At 48.0% G+C, this 26,370-nt stretch overlaps 1 protein-coding gene across 8 annotated transcripts in view; it reads left to right on the top strand.

Moving 5' to 3' along the window:
- The window catches only part of WDR55 (WD repeat domain 55), a 415,882-nt gene that overhangs the window by 350,507 nt on the left and 39,005 nt on the right, over nt 1-26,370 (top strand). For all 8 annotated transcript variants that reach the window (XM_069654228.1, XM_069654220.1, XM_069654223.1 and 5 more), the window contains one exon: nt 14,612-14,711. In XM_069654228.1, coding sequence (XP_069510329.1) covers nt 14,612-14,711 — 100 coding nt within the window. The remainder of the gene's footprint in view (nt 1-14,611; nt 14,712-26,370) is intronic.

The raw sequence follows: 26,370 nt of genomic DNA, 5'->3' as shown, positions 1-26,370 counted from the left end.
TTTAGATCTATATAAAGCAGACCAGGGAGCGCAACACCCAATGTAACACTTTAAGAATGACACAATGTTATTCAAGGCAGTGTGAAGGAATCGTGAAGCAAGACACAGACAACAGATTCAAAGTTCAAAATGAAATGGTTTATTAAATCTCATGTCAGGATCGTAGGAGGCCTAACTTGCCCTATGCTAAGGTGAGTTTTTCCTACCTGAACGAAACTAAGGAACGTCTGAGTCGAAGAGTTCAACTTTAAAGTCTGTCTGTGTCGAAAACATTGCCCTGACAACTAAAGCTAAACAACGTGTGTCAATAATCAAAGGAACAGTGTTCAACATAAAGTTCTGAGCTTCATCCAGCTCTTAGCTTCCTCTTCAGCTCCCCTTCCCCAAGTTCAAGCAACACAGATCAAAAGAAAAGGGGTCTTGTGGCTCCGTCCTCAAGACAGCATTTTGCAGTTCAGCAATTCTCAGTGTTCCCTTCCCCAAGACTTCAACGTAGCAACCAATGTTTGTTTTCAATCTTTCAAAGTTTAACTGAATTCTAGGTCAGTCTGACCCTCCTTCTGGTTTGCGTCAACAGTTCACTTGCAGTGCTCCTTCTGGTTTATTTCACAATGTCTTTGGCTTTCACAATGTAGGGCTCACTGGGTAGGCCAGTTGTCAGACCACACGGTCCACCCATCACAGGTCATCCAATCGAGAACTCTAGGTTCTTCAGCCCACGCAGGTTCTTCAGCATGTACCCCTGTGTACAGATTCACCTTCACTTGGCTTCTCTTTTTTGGCCTCTTGGCTTTGTATAAAGGTTAACACTCTGAGCTTTTCTGTGTCAGCCTCTTGGCTTTGCCATTGTGTCACCTACCTCTATGCCAGTTTTTGGCCTTGCAGCACTATATTCACTCAGAGGATTCACTTTATGGTGGTCCTATTCCTGCCCACCCTTTGATTGCACTCTCACATTTGCTGTTTTTCCCATATGTTGTGTTTTATGTGGGTACTGTTCCTTTTGACTTTTCATTAACTTTTTTTTTTGCCCGTAATGTTTTATTTCAATTCAGTATTAAATGTTTAATTTCATGTTTTTAGTCAAGTCAATATTCAATATGCATAGTTCAGCATAGCTTCAATCTTTCATTCAGTTTGCTATTCAATATGCGTAGTTCAGCTTTGGTTTTAAACTTGCATTCAGTTTGGTATTCAATGTGCATAATTCAGCTTGGTTGAAGGTTTCATTCATACAGCGCTTCGTTATTCATGTGCAGCCCGCCTGGAGCGCCCCGGCTTTTGAGTGGCTTTCCCTGACACTCACTGGTCATTGGCGTCCCGCTTCGGCGGCTCCTGCGGCTTCCTTTATTCTACTCCGACCTCAGCGAGCCCCACTCACAAGCACCGGATGGAATCCCGCAGACGCTGGCAACTTCGTTGCTTCTGCGAGGACGCAGACGGCGTCCTGTCTCCTGCTGGTTCACAGCTCCGGCAGCTCGATCTCTGCCACGAACCGCCATATTAGCCCACCTGTGTTAACTCCACGGCCCAACTCGCCTTGGGCTTCCCAGGCCCTCTGGATGTCGGCCTGCGTCCTGCCTCCTCCTCAGGCCCCACCACGGCTGCCTCCTTACGGGAAGGGTCCCCTGGTCTCTCCTACACAGGCCTCCCTGTTGCTCTTTTTACTCTTCCTCTGGTCTCCCTTTATACACCTGCAACCACTTGACTGGTTGCAGGTGTTTATTCCCAATTGGGTTTGCCTGACTCAGTAAAGGGACATGCCTGACCTTGCAAGTACTCTGCAGGCATCTTCCTCGTCCCAGTACTAGAGTGGTGAAAAGAGATCTTGGTCGCCTCTTCCTCTTCTCAGTACTATACAGGTACAATGTGAGGAAATAAGGGGAGAGGTTCTACAATAGCCCATAAAGGCCGCGGGAGGGGTAGGTTGGTCATCAATAGTGAAAGGGGGAATAAGATATCTTGCCTATGGGCACCCCACTCCCAATCTCCAACAGCCCTCCATCCAGGTGATCCTCCCTCGCTTCTCCACACCCAGGGTCAGGATCCAAAAGAGATGGCCTTTCCCTGGCCACCTCAGAAGAGGATCCACGGGGAGAATACCCTCTGGTTTCTCACAGCAGGTAAACCCTATTGGTACACTCATTCAGTTAAGCAATGAAAAAAATAACAGTACCACCACTTACTACTTTTTAGAAGGGGGAAACACCATTCAAAGTAAAACAACTGATATACTTTTTAGAGGGGTAGAATGCAACTCAAATGTAAGCATAAACTTAATGACAATTTGTAACTTCTTCTTTTACAGGGATACAGTTACCACACTACCTTCTTTAGCAAGGAAGTACTTTTACACTTGGTATACTTTCAAGGAAGAATCTTTTTCTTATCCAGCCCTTCCCATGGCTATTGTATGAGTTCTCTCAGAGGTAGAAGAGGGACACTAGTGGTCTAGGTGCCAGCTGTAGGCAGGTTGAGATAGGGGTCAGTTAAAGTTAAAGTTCCATAGGAGATCTTCTTAAACAAGTAAGTATTCACTTTCAGAGTTAGTGTTCAGGGACTTCACAGAAGCTGGCCACGGTGAGTCTGCCCCAGAGCCTTGCCCCAGATGCCCTGCCAACTATTTCAAACACTGTAAAAGTGTTTAAAAATGGCGTTTTAGCGCGCTCGGCACTCCAGTCCCCTTCCTCCTTCCCCATCCCAATCCCGCCTCCCAACCCTCCCCCTGCACCCTGATTGGTCTCTTGGCCACATATTATGAACCCTCCCAGGGCAGCCTTCTGCCCGGGAGCCCCCGCGGCTAAGGGCCCCATGGCAAAGGGTGGCTCCAACAGAGACGGCCCCAAGACGCGTCTGTAGGTGTCCGCAGGGGAAGCAAAGGAATTCAGCAGACACCAACAAAACTGTGAGTGTGGCTTGGGTGGGGCGTAGAGCAATTACTCTACTCCGAAAGCACCTGTCACTCTACCTTACCTTCCATAGCGCAGACTGCCATAGACTTAGACAATACATACTTAGGAAGACTTGTGACCAAAGGGATTGTAAATGTTACCTTGTGATGCATATTAATTTACTTGCCAATTTTAGCTAGTGCCACACCTGTAGGGAACTGAACTTCAGCCTGCGTCGCATCTAGATAGGAAAGTGAATCTCAGCATGTACCACACCTAGATGGAATCCCATAATTACAAGGACAGCAATTCCAACTAACCAACCTACTAACAATGTCATCCCTCTGCATACACCTCTCAAACTCTAACCAAACACAACCACAAGCCTTTAAATGCAGCAATCCGCACAAACTTCACAACACTGCAACAACAAAACAAACCACACATAGACTTGCACAACAGCACATGACGACTACTGACCGTCTAACACCCAAAGCCCAGCCAACGAACCCACCGGGCTGAGGCTGCCAACAGCACATCACTACTCTCTTGCACTTTTCCAGTTTATTCCCACTAACCCACCCCCCTCCTCCCTTTTTCAGAGCCGCCAGGGGACCACTCTGGTGGTGATAGTGCACGGTACAAATATCCTTTAACATTAGCATGTGTTCCAGTATTAGGCATGGGCAAGTGGTATGGGCAAACTCCCACCCACACGAATCACCCACTCATCCTCACAGGATGCACACCAGACTTAAGGTAACTATTACCCAAGCTCACACAGTACCTTAGGAGAAAAGAATAGCTTTGGAGTGGATGCCTTCAAGATGCAGCAGCACAGGACCAGGTCCCTGAATTCTTGGTCTGGAGATGAAAGAACTGGACATTGGATCGGAATTTGCAGCAGCAGTCATCGGAGGAGGCTTCCAGCAAAGGACTCTTCATGGATTCTCACGGTGCTGTGGATTTGGCGCCTTTAGACAGTAGCAAGATGGAGAACGAATATAGCCGGTCGGATTCACTTTACTCTCTCGGTGCTGCACTCTGGTGAGAGGACTTGAGGGATTCAAATCGTGTCTATGGAGGTCCAGCAGGAGTCCAAGTTTCAGCTGGATTTGGACTTCAGAAGACCATGCACCGCACTCAGGCTCGAGGTCCCAGGGTATTGCCGTTTGCCGCCTAGCAAGGTCGCAGCACGTCGTGGGATGGCTCAAACTGCAGGTTTTCTTGAGACTAGTGGATCTCACCAGTCATCGCATTTGGGACCCCAAGGTCGATTGGAAGGAATAGTTAAATCAGGCTCTGGTTACACAGCTGACTGTCCGTCTTCATCTCCCCCTTCGTGTTCAGCTCCAGTGGTCGACTTGTCAGCAGCTTCCAAGTTCAGAGTATCTATCAGGATCTACAGCACGACATCTGCAATCGAAGGGGCGGTTCGGCGGTCCATTCAGGACAGCCAGAGCCAGCCCTCCACTGGGACTTGTTTCCTTTCAGGCAAGGTGGAAGACCAGAGCTGTAGAGTTTTGGACTCCTCCCTCGCTTCCTTCATTCTCAGACACTCTGGCGCCTGGGTGGAGAATACAAAGGATTTCCAATGAGGTCCTTTCCACCTTTAATGGCAGTGCAAGACTTCAGAGACAACAAGGTGTTGGAGAGAATTTTCAGTTTCAGTGCTAATTGCTGGACTCTTGACTTTTATGATTTTAATCTGTGAGTGAGTGGAACTTTTTACCACTCATTCTTTTTCTCTTCCTGGGATTTGTAATCTCTGCTGTTTTATGGAGTTTGGTAACCTCCATATGGAAATGCAGGTATTTGCTTTTTGCTTGGTGACACCCAGCACCCTCTGTGCAGTGTCACTAAGGAGTCCCTTAGTTCCCCGGAATAGTAAGATAACTTTTATCTTGCATATCTTTTCTTGTTGTGGGTCCAGCGCACACCATCTGTGGGGTGCTGGGGCGGGTGTTACATTGTAACACTTTTTGTTACAACTGACAAACTTAAATGGCTGGTGGCAGTGGTTTCTGTTTACTACTTGTTGTGCAGGTTACTGGCAGGATGATTTCTCAGCTGCAGTACAGCAACCATGGGTGACCATTTTCTCAAAATGGCCCCTGTCATCTTTTCTCGCCATTTTTCGTCTGCCAGTTCCTTCTGGGCTTTTTTTCTATCCTTTAGAATACATTTGAGTCCTTTGTGAGTTTTGCCTTTGGCAGGCGTCAGCCCTGAAGCCTGCCTGGGGTACCTGCACCATTACTGAGTGCATCATCTTCCAAAGGTCGAATCCGGCTGAAACTTTGCAGGCATCCGTGTGGACCTCCAAACGCAGGAAATCATCATCATCATCAAATGTCCCCTCACCAGAGTTAAGGACTGAGTAACCGAAGGAGATCCAACTGGCGATATTTGTTTCTTCTTGGCGTTGAGAAAAAGGTGCCAAAACCACAGAGGGCCGCTGAAGTGCGCTGAATCCATTACTGCCGACCCCTTCTCCGGAGTGCTGCTGCAGAAGCCCGCCAAACCATCCCCCTTTCATCACCACAACCAAGGAGCAGGAATCTGGTTCTGCAACGTTGCACCTAGAATAAAGCCAGCTACAATTGCTTCTTCATCTTTAAGGTACTGTGGGGCTTGGGGTGTAATTACCTTGTGCCATTTTCGGTGCTTCTTAGTTTGGGAAGTGCTGTTTTCTTCAAGTCAGAGTTGACCCCATCTCCTCTGCGAAGGCTTTGCAGCCTGTGTGTGACCAGTAAGGCTCGCCCTGAGCCCCTGTGTTTTCTTCAAGCACTACTGACTACTTTGTATTGAAAACACTCCAAGAGAAAGTGAACAGATGGAAAACGTTGCCACTAACTCTATGGGGGAGATCATCGCTGGTCAAGGTGGTGATCCTCCCCAAATTTCTCTATTTGTTTGCAAACATACCAATTTCAGTACCACGACACTTCCAGAAAGAAGTCAGGAGCCTAATACTGGAATTGATATGGGAGGGCAAACCAGCAAGGGTGGCCTACACGACACTCATACTACCGGTATCCAAGGGTGGCCTAGCACTCCCCGACCTAGAGCGGTACTACTGGGCTGCCCAAGCACAATTCCTTAGCTACTGGTATTCCACACACTTCATCAGGCCACATGTCCAAATAGAACAAGCCTTAGCGATACCAAACCTGCTGAGAGCAGTTATCAGTAGCCGACAATCCGTGCCTCACACCACGCTGAACGTAGTATTGTCCACCTATGCAGTTTGGAAAAAAATGGCACAGAAATACGACATACAGACCAGATACTCCCCCCTTCTACCTGTTAGATTCATACCAGGGATACCCCTCACTGCAGAAAAGGTTTCCACCAAGTACAAATTCACACACTGGGAGACCTGTTCGATGAAGGAACCTTCATAACAACTCGACAAGCTAATGAGAGGTAGTATCACCTCCCTAGATACATTTATATACATTAGACTGCGGTACACTATCCAAGCATTTTACCCCTCATTCCCACAACCACCAACGTGGCTAATACACGGAGTGATGCAGGGGGAGGGCAGACTAGTCTCGATGACATACAAATCCCTTCTAACCGATACTGTACCGGAAAACGCACGTACAAAACAGATGGGGGGAAAAAACCTTGCGTTCTTCAATACCAGACGAAGAATGGACGTATATTTTACAGCAGACTCAAAAAGTGGCACTGAACTCCTGTTTCAAGCAGATTCATTTCAACTACTTACACCAAACATATTACACCCCAGCCAAAAGATGTAAACATCGATCAGAGACGACAACATGTGACGGATGGGGAGCCCCAACAGCCGACTTCCTCCATCTTGCCTGGGACTGCCCAGCAGTAGTCCCGTTCTGGACACAGGTACTCCAAACAACAGAAGCGATAATTGGAGAACTAAAACCTATCTCCACAGCAGCATTACTCTGGATGACAAAACATCTATCACCTGCTACGAGGAAACTAGCAAACGTCCTACTCGTACTGGCACGCAGGAGAATTGCCATGTCATGGGGCCAGGGCCCAGTCACGACATTAGCAAACTGGCTGAAGGACGTACTCTACTGTCAAGATGTGGAAACAGTTTATTAAGACACCGCCCCTACACGCACGCTCTCCAGACATTTGGGGACCATACGTTGCTTATTTAATCTCTAACGCAGGCAACTCTTCTTCTCCCTCAACCCCAACGCGGCCAGATAATGAAGTAGGTACCCGCGCCTCTATAAGCCCGGAGTGTGGAAATTGAAACGAATCATTGGTGATAACACGCTATCTGACTTTTGTGGAGTGGATCGGGGAGAGGGGTGCAAGGGATTGTACTGGCGCAAAGTTGACTAACCCGCTGTTGGCTAGTCTAGATTGTAACTGTAAAGTTAAAATTCCAAAAATAAAGTTAAAAAACAAAAACACTACTGACTAAAGTAACATTTCCTCAGAAGGTTTTCATCAGAAATAGAACTGTCCATTTGACATTGGCTGTACTGGTTCCCAAAAGGTCCATCTTCTGATCCTTTCTGGCTTTGGCAATGCTGGGTCCTGCAAAGGTTTTAATTGTGAACACCGTTATTGCCTGGAACCAAACTGCCTATATCCCTCTGGGAGAGTGTACTTGTTATTAACAGTTGCTAGACTGTTTGCTGTATAACCTGTATTTCCCTCCATACTCTTGCAAAGGTGATACTTATAAGTGCTTTACTGACGTTAACTGATCTCACTGTGTGTTGGAAATTAAAAGTATAACCAAACGTTACTCACCCACATTATTGTTCCATGTATAACTTAATTCCATTTCTAATTCAATCTTATTAGTTGCTGCATTTTTGAACTAGTGTGCATTTATTTTTAATGTGTGTGTGTGTGTGTGTGTGTGTGTCTGTCTGTCTGTCTGTCACAAACTCCATAGGCATCTGCTTTTTGTATGGGGACAAACAGCCCCTTCAGTGCCTTGTCACTGAGAAATCTCTTAGATTTCTCATAAGGTTTAAATACCTTTTCTTGTATGAACTACAGTTCCCAAGAATAGTAAAGTGAAATTATTTGACTTAACTTTTCTCTTTGTGGGTCCAGCACATACCATCTTATGTGGGGTGCTGGGGGGATTACATAGTAGCCCCCCATGCTACTCTCTTATGTACCATTTTTGTTACCCTCATTACTTTAAATGGCTGGTGGCAGTGGTTTGTTTTCCTACCATTGTGCTTTTCTACCACAGGCAGAACCCTCAGCTGCAGTACAGCACCCATGGGTGACCATTTTGTCAAAATGGCCCTTGTCTTCTTTTTTCAGCATTTTCTGTTTGTGATGTGTTTCTTAGGTTTTACTCTGTGCGTTGACAGATTTGAGCCCTTTGTCTCCAGTGAGTCTGGAAGGACACTGTGTGAGGGAGGGTCCCGAAACACCCCTGTCCTTTTTCTCTAGGAATCCCTGAATGCAACCAGTCCTGATTGGCTGGCTGCTGTGTGATTGATAGCCAAGGCTGTGCATGAATGTAAGAAACCTGCTTAAAAGGTGAGGGATTTGGGACTACAGGCAGAGTCGGCCACTGGGAGAAACACCCGATGAGGAAACCGTGAACAAAGCTTTCTGCAACCTCCTGATCCTTTGAATTGCCCGTTGAAGCCCTGCTGCTGTGCTGAACTCCTTTTTCACCTCGACAGAGTAGCTCCGGGCGGCACGACTTCTCCCCTTGGACTACTGGGACCAACTAACCATGAGACGAACTCCACTGCACCACCATCTCCGACTTGCTGTGCCTCTCTGTTGTTTCAGAATCCCAATGCCAGGGGTTGAGTCTCCGTAGTCAAGTGCAATGTGTGCCGCGGAACGAATCCGGCTAGAAACTCCAGGAGACTCTTAATGACCCTCCCGAAGCATGACCTCTAGATCCAGAGTTGTCATGATCACTGCTTCCAAGGAGTCAGGAACAGCCCAACATCCTTGGAAGCAGGCCCCTAACCGTCATCTTAGGCACCAGCCGGTCCCCACTGGGACCTTTTGGACCTTGTCCTGGCGCCGGTGGCACCAGGCTCATCAAAGTCATCGGTCCCGGCACTGGAAGCGCCGGGCTCATTATGTATGAAGATGCTTGGGTGGACTTACCTGCAGCAGACCATGCTGCTTACTTACCAGCCACTTAGAAGTCCTCTGTGAACAGGAACTACTTTCTTACCTGGGTGGGGCAAGCTCCACTCCCTGGATACAGCACTGGAACTCTTCTGGAACTGGAACTCTTTTCTTACCTAGGCGGGGCCGTGGAGGAAGACGCCTCATCACTCCAAGGCTATTTAAACCACACCCGATAGATGAAACGTGCTTCGCGTTATTCTGCATCTGCAGCAGAACGCTCACCGAGTCTGTTCCAGCCTTTCTTCTTTCGATCCTGAACCTGCAAGAATTATACTTACCATTCCTGTATTCAGTCAACAACAGCACCTGCAAAGACAAGAAACAACAGGTTAGCAAGCCAACCTTTACACGCAGTGCTTACTCACCTGATCCATCGGCTGCGGCCATTTCTTCACGCTGCACCTCTGCCTGTGAAGACGAAAGCATTGTTATTACTTACCGGCACTCCGCGAATTCCGGATTTCTTCACGCTGCACCTCCGCCTGTGAAGACGAAAGCATTGTTATTACTTACCGGCACTCCGCGAATTCCGGATTTCTTCACGCTGCATCGCCGCCTGTGAAAACAAACGAAGAGACATTAGACAGGTATTTACTTACGCCCATCGCGCTCGTCACAATAGAACGCCTGCAAGTACTCCGGCGTCTCTTCAGCACGAACTAAGCAGCAAGGGAAAAAGACAGTTTGAGCGCTTGCATTTACTTACTCATTTCCAGGCGCTTCACTCCATCTTCCATCTCCAGAGTCCCGCAAGACAAAAAGGGAAAAGCATTATACAGAGTCCTGTTCAATATTAACGTGCCACGCACCTAAAGACTATAAAGACTAAAAAGGTGTCCGGAAACTCACCGCTCGTGCAGTTAACGACGGTAACGATCCTCTGAGTTCAAGAGGCCTATGTTTCACCAGTGAAGGAACTGGCAACGGCACCCTGCACCAGACGCAGATGGAGAGTCCAGCATTCACCTATCTAAGGTGAGCACGTTGACCTGGGGGCTCTACAGAGAAGCTAGGAAGAGAGGGAGAGAGAGAGGGACATTCAACAACCCAGACCCTTAACCCCCATATTCTTTCACCTGCAGAAACCTCACCCTTCGAGTTCGACACACAGTGAGAAGAGGTTCGACCCCAGAAGCCAATCGAGTCCTGCACATCACTTTTTGAGTCGCAGACACATTCCTGCCAAGACCAGCGCCTCCGTGGGAATCAGGTGAGCGTTACAAGAGTCCCCTCACCAGAGTGCTGGACCGAGGGAGCAAAGAGTCCAACCGGTGTCCAAGATCTGCAACTGTGCTGTTTGCAAACTGCTGCTGGACCGAAAAGAGCCTGTAGTGGCTGGCGACTTCCCAAGTACCGCCGCAGGAGCCCTCCAGACGTCCTTCCTCTTGTCACCACGACTGAGGCTCAGGAACAAGGGTCTGCACCGCTGAATTCAGCTTGACCACTCTTACTCGAACCAGAGGTACTGTTTAGACTTGGGGTACTTACCTCACCTTCTTGTAGCCTTGCTTTTCTCAGTTGGGAATTGCATTGGCTTACCTTTTTAGAGTTGATTTCAACTCTTTTCACAGGCTTAACCGCGTGTGACCCTACGAGTGATTTTTCAAAGACTCTCTACCTTTGTGCCATCCTTTGATCTAAGGAGTGCATCAGAGCCATAGAATGTGTCCCAAATGACTTTGGCTGTCCTGGCTCCCTGAAGACTCTTCTAGTCCATTGACTTTTATACTGTTTGTCCCTAATAGGTGGTGGCTTGTTGTATGTATACTGTTACTACTGGGAAAGGCTCATCTAGATTTCATCAGAAGATTTAGTTGTCTTCACATATACTGAGAAACTGTCTAACCCTTTTCCTTCCCTAACCTTTCCTTTCTACAAACCTCAGAATCTGTAAGTTTACTAGTGTGATATATAAATGCCTTTGCTGTCCTTGTGATTGAAGTCACCTCCGGGTGTAGGAAGTGTGTAAGAAGCATATCCAAAGATTATCCACTAACTTGTTTTGATTCTGAAAAGTAATTAAAAAATATATTTACATTGTTACACGAATTGCCTTTTTAAAGAACGCATATTTAAAAATTGATGTTAAATAAAGAACTATTTATAACTGAAACCTTGAGTGTAAGTGTTACTTGGCTACTTGTATTAACCGATTTCATGTGCACAGCTCACATTTACCCCTCTTCAGATAGGCCTGGCTGCTCGGTCACACTGCCAACTTGTGTAGTACAGACCAAAAGGTGGGTTACCTAATATCAAGCAGATAAGTGTTGTGTAGTCTCACACAGTGTGACTGCACCAATTGTTACCTAACACCAGCCTGATTGTCTGGCCTCCAAAACCTTTGTTTAAAGCCCTTGTGGGATTGATGATCTGGCTTATTCCACCCTGTATGTGAATTTGATATATATGGGGAACCCTGTTCCTGCTCTCAATTCTGTTTGGATTTTTGGGGATTGCAGCAGGGTTACTTACCTGCTGGAGGATTTTCACTGCAAACAAACAGTTGCTGCCAACTCTGTAACACTGATTCTGCAGCCTGATATCCTGGTGCCACTGGGCTATCACAAGTGGCGGCCGAACAGTAAATCCCCCTTCCCATGGAGTCCCGCAGGACTCCATGAAGATTCTGAAGCACCAGCACCGTAGATAACTGTGGCAGTGATTCAGTGAGGGACATGCTGGTAGGGGCCTGATTTCCCAGCAGGTCAGACCTGCTGGGGATCCATGGCCCCTAAAGGCATTCTCAGAGTATGGCGTTCCGGAAAGGGTGCTGGTACATTGCCACCGGCACCCTTGTTTCCGGACCCCCATACTAGTAATTAGGGCCACTGTCTGGGCCCTGTGTCCTGAGCTTAAACCGGTTCAGATTTTCGGCTGCTGGCCATCCTTCATGGGTTATCGTCATCCACCCCCTGTTTCTCCTCATTGTATGGGTCTGGCTTCCCATTCTGCAATCATTTGTTGGGGCTATTTTACCACCACTTCCAAAATGGCCGGAAGAAGAGCTTAAAAAAATATTAGTAAGCCAATCAACCCAGAATTGGTTAGGAACAGTGCTTGTGGGAGTGTGATTGGATTAAGGCTTCTTCTGTTTTGGGGGACTATAAATTGTATAAAGATCTGTCGGTAGATCAGAAGAAATGGGGCCAATTGCCGGCCTATTTGGTTGCCGGCCAATTTCCGGATGCCAGATTAAGGACCTTGTTCATGAGGTTCAGATTTAACCGAATTCTAACATGGAGGATCTGTGTAATAGTACTGATGGACCCACCCCTTCCTGTAGATGTTGTCAAAAAGATAATGAAGTAGAATCATTGATACATTTGGTTGAGGGCTGCCATGCAATTTCAGAATGCAGTACTGTCTTCATGGGGGCGGGAGGGGTACTTGACATGTGGGTATGCTATAGAAGACCTGTTTTGGTATTGTTGTAATTCAGGCTTCTCAGTTCCTCCGACAATCCGAGTACTGTGGTTTCTTAGGCATTTGACTTTGACATTGGTTGGAAGAATGAAAGATTAAACCTCAGTACGGATTCCATGACTGTTAATTTATAAGTTTTACTTCTTTGTTCATCTTGGTCCTGCCTCTTCATGAGTTTAATTATGGAATGTTTTAGCCCGTTTTTCTCTTTCCATTTTCGAATCATTTGCCTTTTTAAAAATGTTGTTGATAGAGAACTTTGTGATATTGCATAGGTGATAATGTAAGGTTTTCTTTAATATGACTTTGTGAAAGGTTTGAAATTAAACCAAAACACAATTGAAAAAAAAAATGGTATCCCAATGACAACCATACTGGTACATTAGGCTACCAATGTGGTAAAAACAGCTGCACCCCTGGTAAATCCAACACTGAATTAAGGCTGCCACAAGCCTACTCCACAACACCATTGTGTGGTAATACATTCACACTGGAGACCAAATGGGGTGCTTAAAAAGCATCCCTCTCCTGAGCTTTAAGGGTTACTATGAGACATTGCATCTAAAAGGATTGCATTGGCAGGGGGCTTCAGTACAAGTCAACCAACAGGAAAAAGTAAGATATTTATGGGTCTCACAAAATGGGGTTGCATTACCACAAAAAGGAGAATTCTGCAATGTTTATTTTAACTCTAAGCACACTGCTCCCCGGTGCTGCCTTGTCTGCTCTGCCACCTTTACCACTAAAAAAAGACTGGTGGGCTTGACGGTAACTGTTGCCTAGTGCTAGGTAGATTCCTCAGACCCTGATGCTTCCTAACTGTTTACTATCTCAGAGAAAAGGAAGGCACACTCTTCCGGTATTTGTCCAGGGAGAGCCATGTGGCATTACACTGGACAGTGCAAGAAGTGCTGTTGAAAAGTTACTGTATGCAGAGTACCTACCAGCAAAAGAAAGCAATCGCAATGGGCTTGTGCTCCAATATGCAGGAAGGGCACAAATGGAAGCTTGACCAGTATAATGTGGACACCCTGTTCAATGAATCAAGTGCTCTAGAACTAGATCTGTTCATGTCTGGGGCAAAGATCAAATGCAAATACCCAGGCCCACCCTGATATACTGTTTACAGATGATTGCCTGCACGCTTCTGCCTCAAACACTAATTCTCCAATTCGTCATAAAATGAGACCTGCTGTCATTCCTCTGTGTGTGAAAATGTCAATGTCTTAAAGATACTTTACCACAGAACTTTTATCGAAACATAATGTTGGCAGCCGAATTTAGCTTCTCTGAACTTGATAGCCTGACTCGTGAAGTAACCTTGATCTTGTGTAAGAAGGTATGGAGATGGTGAAAGTGTGTATATGGTTTTATCCCCTTTCCCTGCATGGAACACTCTGACAAATAGTTGTATTCTGATCCCCCTGGGTTACCCTTCACCAGCCACTTCTGCAAGTCATCGTAGCCATTATAGCCTGCCACAAAATGCTATCTTACCCTGCACTAGAACTTCTGCAATCAGTTGTACACTGCATCTCCTACTCCTGCAACCATAAAGGGCCTGTACAAGACACTATTATAGCCTATGTCAGCCACCACTGTAAGATATTTGAGCCTACACCAGCCTCTCATACCAGTGATCTGAGCCAGCTCTAGCCTCTCCTTTGAGAAGATGGAAAATGCACATGCCACCCATTCAAGGGATCATAGACTTCACCAGCCATTCCTGCAAGCAGTTTAAACCTGCACCAACCACAGCAAGCAAACACGTGGGTGGATTGGTCAAATTGTATGTCCCCTCTTTTGCAGCATTTTTGCCATACTAAGACTCGGAACAAATTTGGTTTGCCACAGTTCGTGGTAAACCTACTGTGCTTGAACTGCAGTAAATCATGTTTCCTTCATCAGATCAATTGAAACTCCTAGCAATATAGTATGATCTAATGTTAATATTACTCGCATCAGGCATTTTATTGTTGTACATCCTATAAATATGATACTGGCAGCACAAGTTGGGCACATTAGTTTTGATTGAAAGCCGTGTTCGGTTCAATCCTGCGGTCTTCTTGTATCATCATACTGTTGTCACTGTGGATTGTGCTCATGTTAACAGTCTTGATTAAAAGCTCTGAGTAAGTCCCTTTCCTTTCATACAGTGGAGATGGAACCATGGGTGTTTTCAACATAAAGCGACGCCGCTTCGACCTCCTGTCTGAGTACCAAGATGGAGACCTGACATCTCTTGCTCTGATGAAGGTAGGAATTTGAGCTCCCCAAAGCATTTAATAAGGGGAAGCATTGGGGCATGCATTTTACTGACATATTGGAAGGAAATCAGAGGGGCTCCCCTCGCTGAACTCTCGGTAGATTGGACATTGGGTCTGAATAAAGAGGGGTTAACCTTCCCACACCACTCTCAGGGGAAGGACCTGTGTTGGCTTGATAAAGGTAATGCCCTATTAGGGGTCTCTGGGCCACAATGTGAAGCTAGGAAGTTGCATTCCTCTGTCTTGAGTTGAATTTAATTTTAAATATTTATACTGGTGAGAAACCAAGCAGAATTAACTGCATCTGAGTGCAGTTGAAAGCCAGGTAATGAAAAGTACTGGTATGAAACAACATGAAATTCAATCAGCAGAAAAGATAAGTTTTTAGGGCTTTCCAAAACAGTGACTTGGAGGTGATATTTCCAAGTTGGGGCTTGAGGGCAAAGGATTCCAAAGGCACGGTCCGAGCACCAAAATCATCTTTTCAATGTTTGATTTACAATGAGAACTAGGTTTAAGAAATAAATGCTGGTTGAGGGAGTTGTGTCCTAGTAAGTTGGTGTGGTGGAATCTTCTTGGCCAGAGACGGGTACAAGCCCATGCAGACATTTCAAGGATAGGCAGATCAACTTAAAATCTTTTCTATGCCTGATAGGTGGCCACTGTAAATTTTGCCTCAACTGGGAAAGTGATGTGAATTTAGGCAACTGAACAATAAGTTGACCACCAGCGTTCTGTGCCAACTGTAGTTGAGCAAGTTGACCTTCTGAACTCTGTGCCAAATGAGCATTTTTATAGGTTATCAAGGATCTCCACAACAACAGGATGATTGTCTTTCAGGAGGTAGTAAAGGCATGTTCGAACAGTAGTAGCCTGAAATATAGATTTTACAATTTCGCCACCTGCTGATCACAGCATAAATCTTCCTGTCTCAGAGGAATTAAGTTGAAGCCCATTGATAATCATCCAACCTCTGACTCGGGCAGGAGGAAACGCTTATGATGGTCCTCAGAGGGTTGGAATTACTCGCACAAATCTAAGTAACCTTTGCTTATAAATGATCACTAAGATTGTACTTTGCGAAGATTTGATGTTGGATATAAGAGGCGACAACGTAGACACTTCAGTGACTCATTAGATCAGGGAGGCTTTAGAGAAGAAGCAACCCACCTTAACACTTTGGGATCAACCTTCCAGAAAGGAGCAAAACCACTTGAGAGCCTAGTCAAAGACTCCAGTTGAGTAGGAAAGGAACATACTCTTGTCCAGCATGGGATCTGGCGTGGATTCACATGGTCATGAATATTCCATGTCATCTGGCTGGGAATCATCGGCAAAAGAAAAAACAGTTTCACTTTTGCTTTAAAACTGTATTCCTCCCTTCTAAGCCAATCACTGACCGCTGGGTCATACTGTCGCCATGTTGGCAACCGGAAATTGCGACATGCGCAAAGCCAATAATGGTGCCTATGTCGCGAAAAGTCCTTGAAACACGGTATCCATTGAGAAAACCCTATATGTAACCGCAGAGAAATTACGGTCTTCTGAAGGAAATTCCGGAAGAAGTAGGAAAATGAATGAAAGAGAAGACTGGTGACGTCACATAAAGCAGAAGTGATGCACCCAGAAGAGATGTGAATGAAGAAAAAATATAGACCTTATAGAATCAGATGAAGTAGTGAAGTGAGCAACATTTCGGGAGCAAATTGAAGATTGCACGTGCAGAGACGAACAGAAGAAAATGCAAAAACATTTTACAAATGTACAGACACAGTAACGCAAGTAGACAAAGTAATTCGAAGACTGGCTAGGTAGTGAATAGATTGCAGGCTATGCACCTATATATATATTTCTGATGTTTGTTAATCTGCTTAGAATCACATGCTGTGCATAGGTCCGACATCCAGTGGTCACTGCGGAGTATTGCATTTTGTTTTTCGTAGTCGAAAAGGGGACGTCGACCAGGCGTGTCTGAAACACTATCCCTATAGTGACGTGCATTGTACCCACAATCCCTCACGCGTCGAGGTCCCTCAGATTGTTTTTTTCCGCCCAGCTTCTGGTCGCCTTCACGCGGAGCTCCTCGAGAGACATTGCAACCCTCGACCTTTGGTCGTTTCTTCTACGAAGATTAATACAGCACTCCCTCGACGCAGTGTAGCTGTTCTCCGCCGAGCAAAATCGTCGACGGAGGGTCGAGCGGAGGAAATCTTCGGCGCTGCCGAACACGTGGCCTGGCCTCGCTGGCCACATACAGTAGGGAGAGTGGGGTCGTGGGACATCTCTGGGTCTTTCTGAGAATGCCTTTCCCTTTCCCCTTCCTTTCCCTGGGGGTGTTTATCGCGATTTATTGCCTCTGCTATGGAGAGGACACCAATTAGGTTTTGCCCACTTTGTAAAGGCAAATTCACTTGGAAGGACAAGCACTCACGGTGTAACCGCTGCTTGCCCCTCGATCACAAAGAGGAAGGGTGCGCGGCTTGTCGGCTTCTGAAGCCTAAAACTCTAAAAGACCGTAGGGTTAAAAGGTGGGCGGCCTACGCGATGTCGAAGGCCGAAGGTTCACCCGCCGCTGCTACCACCGACAGTGACGAGGAACGCGATGACACGACCTCCGCCACGGAAGTCGAAACCCCCTCTAAGGAGCGCTTACGCGCTTCGTCGTCTGTCCCCGGCCCCGACGGGCTCGGCTCACGCCCTGCTTATGGGGATGAACACCCCGGCGACACTGACGCACACAAAGATTCACATAAAGGTAAGCACACAACCCATGGCTCTTCTTCGTCTAAGTCGAAGAGAGCTTCGGCGCCCAAGGAGACGCAGGTTCCACCGGCGGCCTCCTCGGACCGTTCGGGTTCGAAGCCCCTCTCGCAACCGCAGCCGCGACCTGCGACTGGGCTTTCGGCAAACAAGGGCACCACCACCAAACCATCGGCCGGTGCGCTTCAACAGAAGGCGCAGACCGCCGTACAGCGCTCGATACCCATAGCGTCGAAAACTCAAGCTTCCGCCGACAAGAATGTCGCCGATAGCTTAGCCAGGATCGTTGTAGCCGACGCCCAAAAGCGTACGCCGAAGATTTCGTCGAGCGTTACGCATAGATCAAAGGATACGCCGAAAACACCCGAAGGAAAGCAGGGACTACCCCCTTCAGTCAGGGAGTCTCCCGACACACCTGAGGGTTTTGAGGAGGGCGACGGGACACTTTCCTCGACGCTTTGGGAGAGGTCGAGCCATTTCGAGGTAGACAACTCGAGTTTTCCCCCGCTAGACCGCTCTGGGGTACCCCATGAAACTATGGAGAGACTCCACCTCTGTATGGAGAGGATGGAAAAGTTTATGAGTACCCAAGCCCCTCTAACTCTCAGAAGAACTAGAGAAGGGCCTCAAGACGACCCCAGAGCCAAAAAACCGAGGCTGGTCGATCCCCTGCTGGACACAGCCTCAGACTCCCAAGATGTATATGACCTCACTGGGGAGGAACAATACTTCGAGGAAGAAGATGATTTCATGGACCAGGAGGAATGTCTAGAAGACAGAACAGATATGATAGAAGAAGGCTTCGGGATTAGCCCAGGAGAAGGACCTTCGCACCCCTGGCAATCACCATCAGTGTGTTCCGACACTGATGCCCTAAATCTAACTCCTCCGGATAATTCTCCAGTTAGGAACACGTCTCCAATTGACGATCAGCCTACTTTCAATGCACTGTTGCGCAGAGCAGCAGCGCATTTCGAACTGGACACGGGAGAACTCTCTCCAGAATTAGACTTTGTAGAAAGAGTCATTAAAGAAAAACCCCCGGTCAGCCAGACCATTCCACTCCTCGCCTCAGTGAAAAGGAGGATCACCCCGTCGCTGTCCACTCCCGCATTGATCAGAGGGGTCAATCCACGGATTGAGAAACTTTTCGCTCCTTCACCCTCAGACCCGCTCTACATTAGGGGACATTCCATACCGGACTCCCTAGTTGTATCTAATACTAGAAAGAGGGCAGGGGTACCACTTTCCACCAGTGAGGCATCCCCTGACAAGGAGGGCAAGAGGCTATATGCCCTTGCAAAAAGAGTTACTTCCTCGGCTGCCTTCTCAGCAAGAATTGCCAACAACAATTCCTTGCTTGCGAGCTACGCAGACGCGCAGTGGGCCAAACTGCGCAAAGACGCAGAGGAAGCACCGGAGCTTTTACGTACACGCCTACTGTCGACTATTGGCGAAGGAACACAAGTGAACCAGAGCATTGTAAAAAACTCTCTGGACGCGGCAGAAACAGCAGGACGTTCCCTGGTACAAGGAATACTCCTAAAGCGCCATGTATGGCTGCGCAACTCAGGCTTTAAACCGGAGACACAGGCGTCTTTAATAAATAAACCTGTCGAGGACGCCAACCTCTTCGGAAAGGCGGTAGATGAAGCCCTAGAGATGGCCAAAAAAGAGTTCGACACTATCAAGACTCTTGACCAGATCTCTAAGCCCACTACCAGACGCGGCTATGGCAACAAGCGCTTTTTTCGTGGCCAACGGCAACAACAACAAGGTCAGCATCAGCAATACCCTGCCACCAATTACCAAGCCAATAGTGGGCAGTACAGCCAAAGAGGCCAACGCCGGGGCAAAGGGAGAGGTCGGGGATCCACCCCCAGAGGCTCCCAAGCCCCCAACAACTCCAAGTGACGCGAAGATTCGCGTCCCCTCCCATGCAACACCGGTCGGGGGCCGGATAACATCCTTTCTTCCTGCATGGGAGGAGATAACGTCAGACCGTTGGGTACTTTCCACCGTAGCCCACGGATACTGTATCGAATTCAACAGTTCCCCATCCTACAGACCCCCGAGGGGACGGCGGTTGACGCCGGAACATCTTGCCATCCTTCTTCAAGAAGTACAACAACTGCTGGAAAAAGGAGCCATAGAGGTCGTGCCTCTATCTCAGGTAACGGAAGGTATTTATTCAGTGTACTTCCTTGTACCCAAAAAGGATCTAACCATGCGCCCTGTATTAGATCTGCGCCCAGCGAACAAGTTTATCAAACCCCAAAAGTTTCGTATGGTGACCTTACAGGAGGTGATCCCGCTGCTTTCACAGGGAGATTACATGACAACATTGGACATGAAAGATGCATACTTTCATATTTCAATGTTGCCAGCGCACAGAAAATACCTAAGGTTCATGATAGAGGGCAAACACTACCAGTTCAAGGTGCTACCCTTCGGTATAGCTTCAGCACCAAGGGTATTCACAAAGGTACTGGCAGTGGCTGCGGCCCACCTGCGCAGGTTGTCCATCCCAGTTTACCCTTACCTCGACGACTGGCTCATAACAGGGGACTCCTACGAAACATGTTTCTCCAATACCCAAAAGACGGTAGACCTTTTGTTCCAACTGGGCTTCTCCATCAACGAAAAGAAGTCCAGTCTAGACCCCAGTCAAATCAAACAATTCCTAGGGGCTCTAATTCAAACAAGGGACGGCCTCGTCTTCCCCTCCAAAGAGAGGGTCCAAAACATGCTGTTTCAGATCCCCCAATATGTGACCGGCCGAGAGGTGACGGTACGCAAAGCAATGCGCTTGCTAGGAATGATGGCGTCGTGTATTTATTTGGTACCTCACGCGCGCCTGCGCATGCGCCCAATGCAAGAGTGGCTCAACAGCCAGTGGTGTCAGGCCAGCGGCCTTGGTTCTCTCGCTACAGTGGTGGACAAAGGGGAACATGGAAAAAGGAAAACCCTTTGCCACACCAGCGGCGGAAGCCACTCTAACCACAGACGCATCCCTCACAGGATGGGGTGCTCACCTATCCCATCAGACTGCTCACGGAGTGTGGACTCCGAACGTAGCATCCAAACACATCAATCTACTGGAGCTACTAGCGGTATTCAAGGCGCTAAAAGCCTTCCAAGAACTCCTACAAGGCAAGACAGTAATGGTCCTTACGGACAGCACTACAGCCATGTACTACATCAACAAGCAGGGGGGCACCCACTCTCCAGGCTTGTCCAAACTGGCCCAGAATATATGGAAGTGGGCTCTCAAACAGGACATGTTCCTACTATCACTACATGTACCCGGGGAACTCAATCTGCTGGCAGACAGACTCAGCAGAGATTTCCCCCTGCCCGAAGAGTACGAATGGCGTCTGCACGAAGACATCGTCTTCGACGTCTTCACACAATGGGGATTCCCAGAAATAGACCTATTCGCAACCCTGGAGAACTCTCAATGCCTACGTTACGCCTCCAGGTACCCCCAGAACCAATCCAAGGGGAACGGTCTATCGATGCAATGGTCAGGGAAATTTGTTTACGCTTTTCCCCCCCGACTCCCCTTCTCAACAAGGTAGTGCACAAGATGCACCAGGAACAAGTGACCATGATACTGGTGGCCCCAATGTGGGCCCGACAGCCATGGTTCGCTCACTTGATGGAGATGTCTCTATCTCCCCCAGTAAAACTCCCCTGCCCGTACAACATGCTATCTCAGAACAAGGGCAGGACTCTGCACCCATGCCCTCAGAACATGAATTTAGCAGCTTGGCTCCTGAGGTCATAGAGTTCGGGCATCTACAACTCCCGCAAAGATGCATGGACATCCTCAGGGAAGCCAGAAAACCGAACACTCGCCACTGCTATTCTAGCAAGTGGAAGAGATTTGTCATCTGGTGCAGGAGTAAAAGCATCAACCCTATTGACTGCTCTCCCACACATGTGGTACTATACCTGACCCATCTCTTGGATTCAGGCCTAGTGTTTAACTCCATTAAAGTCCACCTAGCGGCACTTTCTGCATACACCACCTCCCAACTCAAAGTGTCGTGGTGGAAGATCCCAGTTATAAAGGCATTCATGGAGGGAGTAAAAAGAATACACCCCCCGATAGCTGACCCTGCTCCCGGATGGGACCTTAATGTGGTACTTACCAGAATCATGGGCTCTCCATTCGAACCCATGCACAAAGCATCCCTTAAACATCTTACTCTTAAGACTGCTTTTTTAATAGCTATCACCTCCATCAGGAGAGTAAGTGAACTTCAGGCTCTTTCTATTCTAGACCCCTTTGTTACAGTTCACAAAGATAAAGTGGTTCTACGCACTCACCCTAGGTTTGCTCCGAAATTTATTTCTAAATTCCACGTAAACCAGTCTATAGAACTACCAACGTTCTTTCAAAATCCTTCCAAATTGGGAGAAAGGACTCTGCACACACTTGATGTACGCAGGGCGGTCATGTTCTACATGGAAAGAACCAGACCATTGAGGAAGACTAATCAGTTCTTCGTCTCGGTGGCAGCAGGAAGAGAAGGAGATGCGGTTTCAAAGTCCACTATTTCTAGATGGATTGTTCAATGCATCACTCTCTGCTATACTCTTGCTAAGAGAGAACTACCCTTTAAGCCAAGAGCACACTCTACTCGAGGCACGGGGGCTTCCATAGCATTCATTGCAAATGTTCCCCTTGAGTCCATCTGCAAAGCGGCTACCTGGAGTTCTGTGCACACCTTTACAAAACACTACTGTCTAGATACACACTCTAGATCTGACTCCCAGGTGGGACAGGCAGTATTACGACACCTTTTCTCTACTGTTCCTTCTCATAACCCACCGCCAACTCCGGGTACTGCTCGCTAGTCTATGCACAGCATGTGATTCTAAGCAGATTAACAAACATCAGAAGAGAATGCATTACTTACCGTAAAAGCATTTCTGATGGTTGTATCTGCTTAGATTCACATGCGCCCACCCTTCCTCCCCGCTCGGATGGAAGGAACATAGACTTCCTTTATATATCTCTCTCTCTTTCTGTACTCACTCACGTCTAGAAGGCTCCCTCAGGGCAGAAAAAATACAAACAGAGGGACCTCGATGCGTGAGGGATTGTGGGTACAATGCACGTCACTATAGGGATAGTGTTTCAGACACGCCTGGTCGACGTCCCCTTTTCGACTACGAAAAACAAAATGCAATACTCCGCAGTGACCACTGGATGTCGGACCTATGCACAGCATGTGAATCTAAGCAGATACAACCATCAGAAATGCTTTTACGGTAAGTAATGCATTCTCATATATATATATATATATATATATATCTATATATCTCTGAGGCTTGTGGAATCTGCTTAGATCACATGCTGTGCATAGGCCGACATCTAGTGGAAGCTGCGGAGTATTAGTTTGTTTTTCGAAACTCGAAAATGGGCGTCGACATAGGGCGTGCCAGTAATACTATCCCTAGTGCGACGTCCACTGTACCCAAGATCCCTCACGCATCTAGGATCCTCAGATTGTTTTTTTCTGCCATACTGGTCGGAAGCATTTTGCGGAGTCCCCTGGCCTTAGCCATACTTTTGCTGGAATTTAAAATAATAATAATCTATTGACATCCTTCCCCACCCCAACGTCGAACTTCGACACTCGACGCCGGCTGGAGAAGAAATCGACCGTCGGCTGCTGCACGACGGATTTGGGCCTCGGAAGGCCGCTGGCCTCGGCCCGGGCCTGGTAGGACGCTGGCCTCGGCCCTGCAAGTAGGGAGAGTGGGGGGTGGTACATACTCTACACTCTTGGTATATAGGTACACCTTATACATTTCCTACACTTAACAGCCCGCTGCCTCAAGGTGCGTATGGAGGGTACCCCTTTTCAATTCTGCCCCAAGTGCAATCGCAAATACCCTTGGGTCGACAGGCACGCCACGTGCAATCTCTGCTTGCCGAGGGACCACCCCGAAGCGAACTGCAGAGCGTGTAGTAGGTTTAAACCTAAGACACTTAAGAACCATTCGACGAAGCGTTGGGCCCACCACGCCAGGCAGGCGGCCATGGCAGCGGAGGGCGCCTTCAGCGATGGCAGCGACGCCGTACTTTCGGACGGCGAGGGCATTACGGCGTCGAAAGACAGCCTAGCGCAGTTCCCCGACCTCGGAAGGTCGTCCGGCAGGGCGGCTATGGGGAAGACCCCCGGCGACAAAAGCGCTTCACATAATACACACACTAAACACACTAAGTCCAACCGAGACTCGACGACGTCGAATTCTCGGAAAGAGGCACAGACAGAACGGTCCGATTCGGTGTCCTCTGGGCGCTCTCGATCAAGATCGCCGCATGACTCCAGGCAATCATCCACTCTTGCCAAGAGTGCCTCGCTCCCTAGGCTAACAGAAGTTCGATCGTCGGAAGACGAAGACTTCCACCCCCAGGCCACGCTCCAGGAGTCGGAGCCCGCTATTAAAGCCAGCGAGGCCCCACGCTCGAAGGACAGGGACACTTCTCCCGAACCTCGACGCCAGGCGTCGAAAAACTCCAGAGCCACTAAGGGACAGGGAAAACATTTTTCTACACACGGGGAGGGGGGAAAACAGCAGAAGAAACTACCAGTACATTCTTCTACACCTGTGAAACACTCCACCCCTCCTAAACAGACAGACAAGCCCAGGTCTGCTGATGGGTCCACAACCAGCAAAGCTACTCGAGATAAATCCCATAGACTTGCTGAGAGAGTCACTCCCAGTTCCATAAAATGGTCCAGTGAAGACATAGATAGGGTCATGTCAAGAATGTCTTCTTTGGCTGATTTTTATGATAAAAATCCAGAACATTTTCTCTCGTATGATCCACAAGGGGCCACACCCTCAGGCTCTACTGATCCTATCCCCCCGAGTAAGAAGGCCCGGTTTGAAACTCCGATGAGGTCCGAACCCTTCGAGGTACAACCTTACGCAAGACCATACTCACGGTATCAAGGAGAGGCTTCCTTTTGTGAAGACCAAGAATTTGGGTTGATAGAAGAGCAAACCGGGCGGGCTACTATGGGGATGATGAGGACCAGGGGGAAGAAGAGGATGACCCGGAAACATACAGAGTAGATTCCCCGGTAGAGAACGAAGCCCCGGTTACCGACTCCCCGGTCGATAACCAACCCCTCCTACATGAGGTTCTCACTCGCGCAGCAGAACATTTCCACATTGACACCCACGGTGTACAGGAGGTAAGGGACTTCGCAGAAGAGTTAGTGGGAGAAAGGAGGCCTGTTGCCCAGACCATCCCTATCCTTAAATCCATTCAGCGGAGAATAGATCTGTCCCTGGTGAACCCAAACCTCACCAGAGCAGTCAATCCCAGGGTTGAAAAACTTTTCAGGGCAGCACAGTCTCCTCCTCTCTATATAAGAGGACATCTGAAACCAGACTCACTAGTTGTCACCAACACTCGGGCTGGCACACCCTTGTCTTCGTCAGAAGCTCCTCCCGACAAGGAGAGCAAAAAACTATACGGTTTCGGCAGGAAGGTAGCCTCAACGTCCGCCTATCAAGCAAGGATTGGTAACTCCACCACCCTGTTGGCCAGCTACAACTGCCATCAGTGGGAAGAAGTCGCGGCTCTCATAGCCTCTGCTCCTGAAACATTAAAGGGCCAATTAGCTCGGATTTCCGCAGAGGGTAGAGCCGTGTCTGGTTGCATTTTGAAAGCAACCTTCGACGCCGCGGACAACGCAGGCAGATTGATAGCAGAAGGTACTGTTATCAAGAGACATGCGTGGTTACGGCAGTCTGGTTTTAAGGCAGAAACTCAGGCATCATTGTTAGACAAACCGGTGGAAGCCGATCTGTTTGGTAAGGCGGTCGAAGACTCACTGAAAAATGCCAAGGACGAATACGAGACACTCAAATCCCTTGGCCAGTTAACCAATAAACCCCCTAACCAGAGAGGGAATAGTAATTTTCGTCGCCCACGCGGCCAAAATTCCCAGAGAGGATCTAACTATTCCCAGGGGCAGGGTACACAGTGGAACAACAACCAACAGTCTACCCAGGGTTACGGCAGAGGTAATAAGAGAGGTTGTGGTATGGGCAGAGGCAGCCCCAGCAAGGGAGGCGGCACGCCTCCACCAAAGCAGTGACGCTCAGTTCAGGGTCCCTTCTCACGCAACCCCAGTAGGGGGACGCATTTCAAACTTCACCCAGGCTTGGGAAGGGATCACATCAGACAGATGGGTGCTGTCAACAGTATCCACGGGATATGCTACTGCAGCGTCCCTGGAACCATCCTCCACGACAAAGAGTACACTCCTTGGAACATCAGAAGATTCTCCTCGAGGAGATCGCCATTCTTCTACAAAAGGACGCGATAGAACTCGTCCCGGGACACCAGGTAAACAAGGGTATTTATTCAACTTACTTCCTTGTGCCAAAGAAAGACTTGACAATGCGCCCAGTATTGGACTTGCGGCCTGCCAACAAGTATGTCAAGCCCCAAAAATTTCGTATGACCACGCTACAAGAGGTAATCCCCCTCCTACAAAAAGGGGGATTACATGGCAACCTTGGATATGAAAGATGCTTATTTTCATATTTCCATGTTCCCAACGCACAGAAAGTACTTGCGCTTCAAGGTGGACAGTCGCCACTACCAATTCAAGGTACTGCCCTTCGGGATAGCTTCAGCACCAAGGGTATTCACCAAGGTACTGGCGGTGGCGGCTGCACACCTACGCAGGGAGGCAATCCCAGTGTACCCTTATCTGGACGACTGGCTCATAACGGGGGAAACCCCAGGAATTTGCAGGACAAACATTCAAAGGACTATCGACCTCCTCCACGAGTTAGGCTTCTCAATCAACTAGAAGAAGTCAAGCTTGGTGCCAAGCACCTCA

This window comes from Ambystoma mexicanum, chromosome 3q (genome assembly GCF_040938575.1).
Source record: "Ambystoma mexicanum isolate Mex_15411 chromosome 3q, UKY_AmexF1_1, whole genome shotgun sequence".
NCBI classification, from domain to species: Eukaryota; Metazoa; Chordata; class Amphibia; order Caudata; family Ambystomatidae; genus Ambystoma; species Ambystoma mexicanum.
The sequence above is the reverse complement of the archived record's forward strand: the minus strand, read 5'-3'. Positions and strand labels throughout refer to the sequence as shown.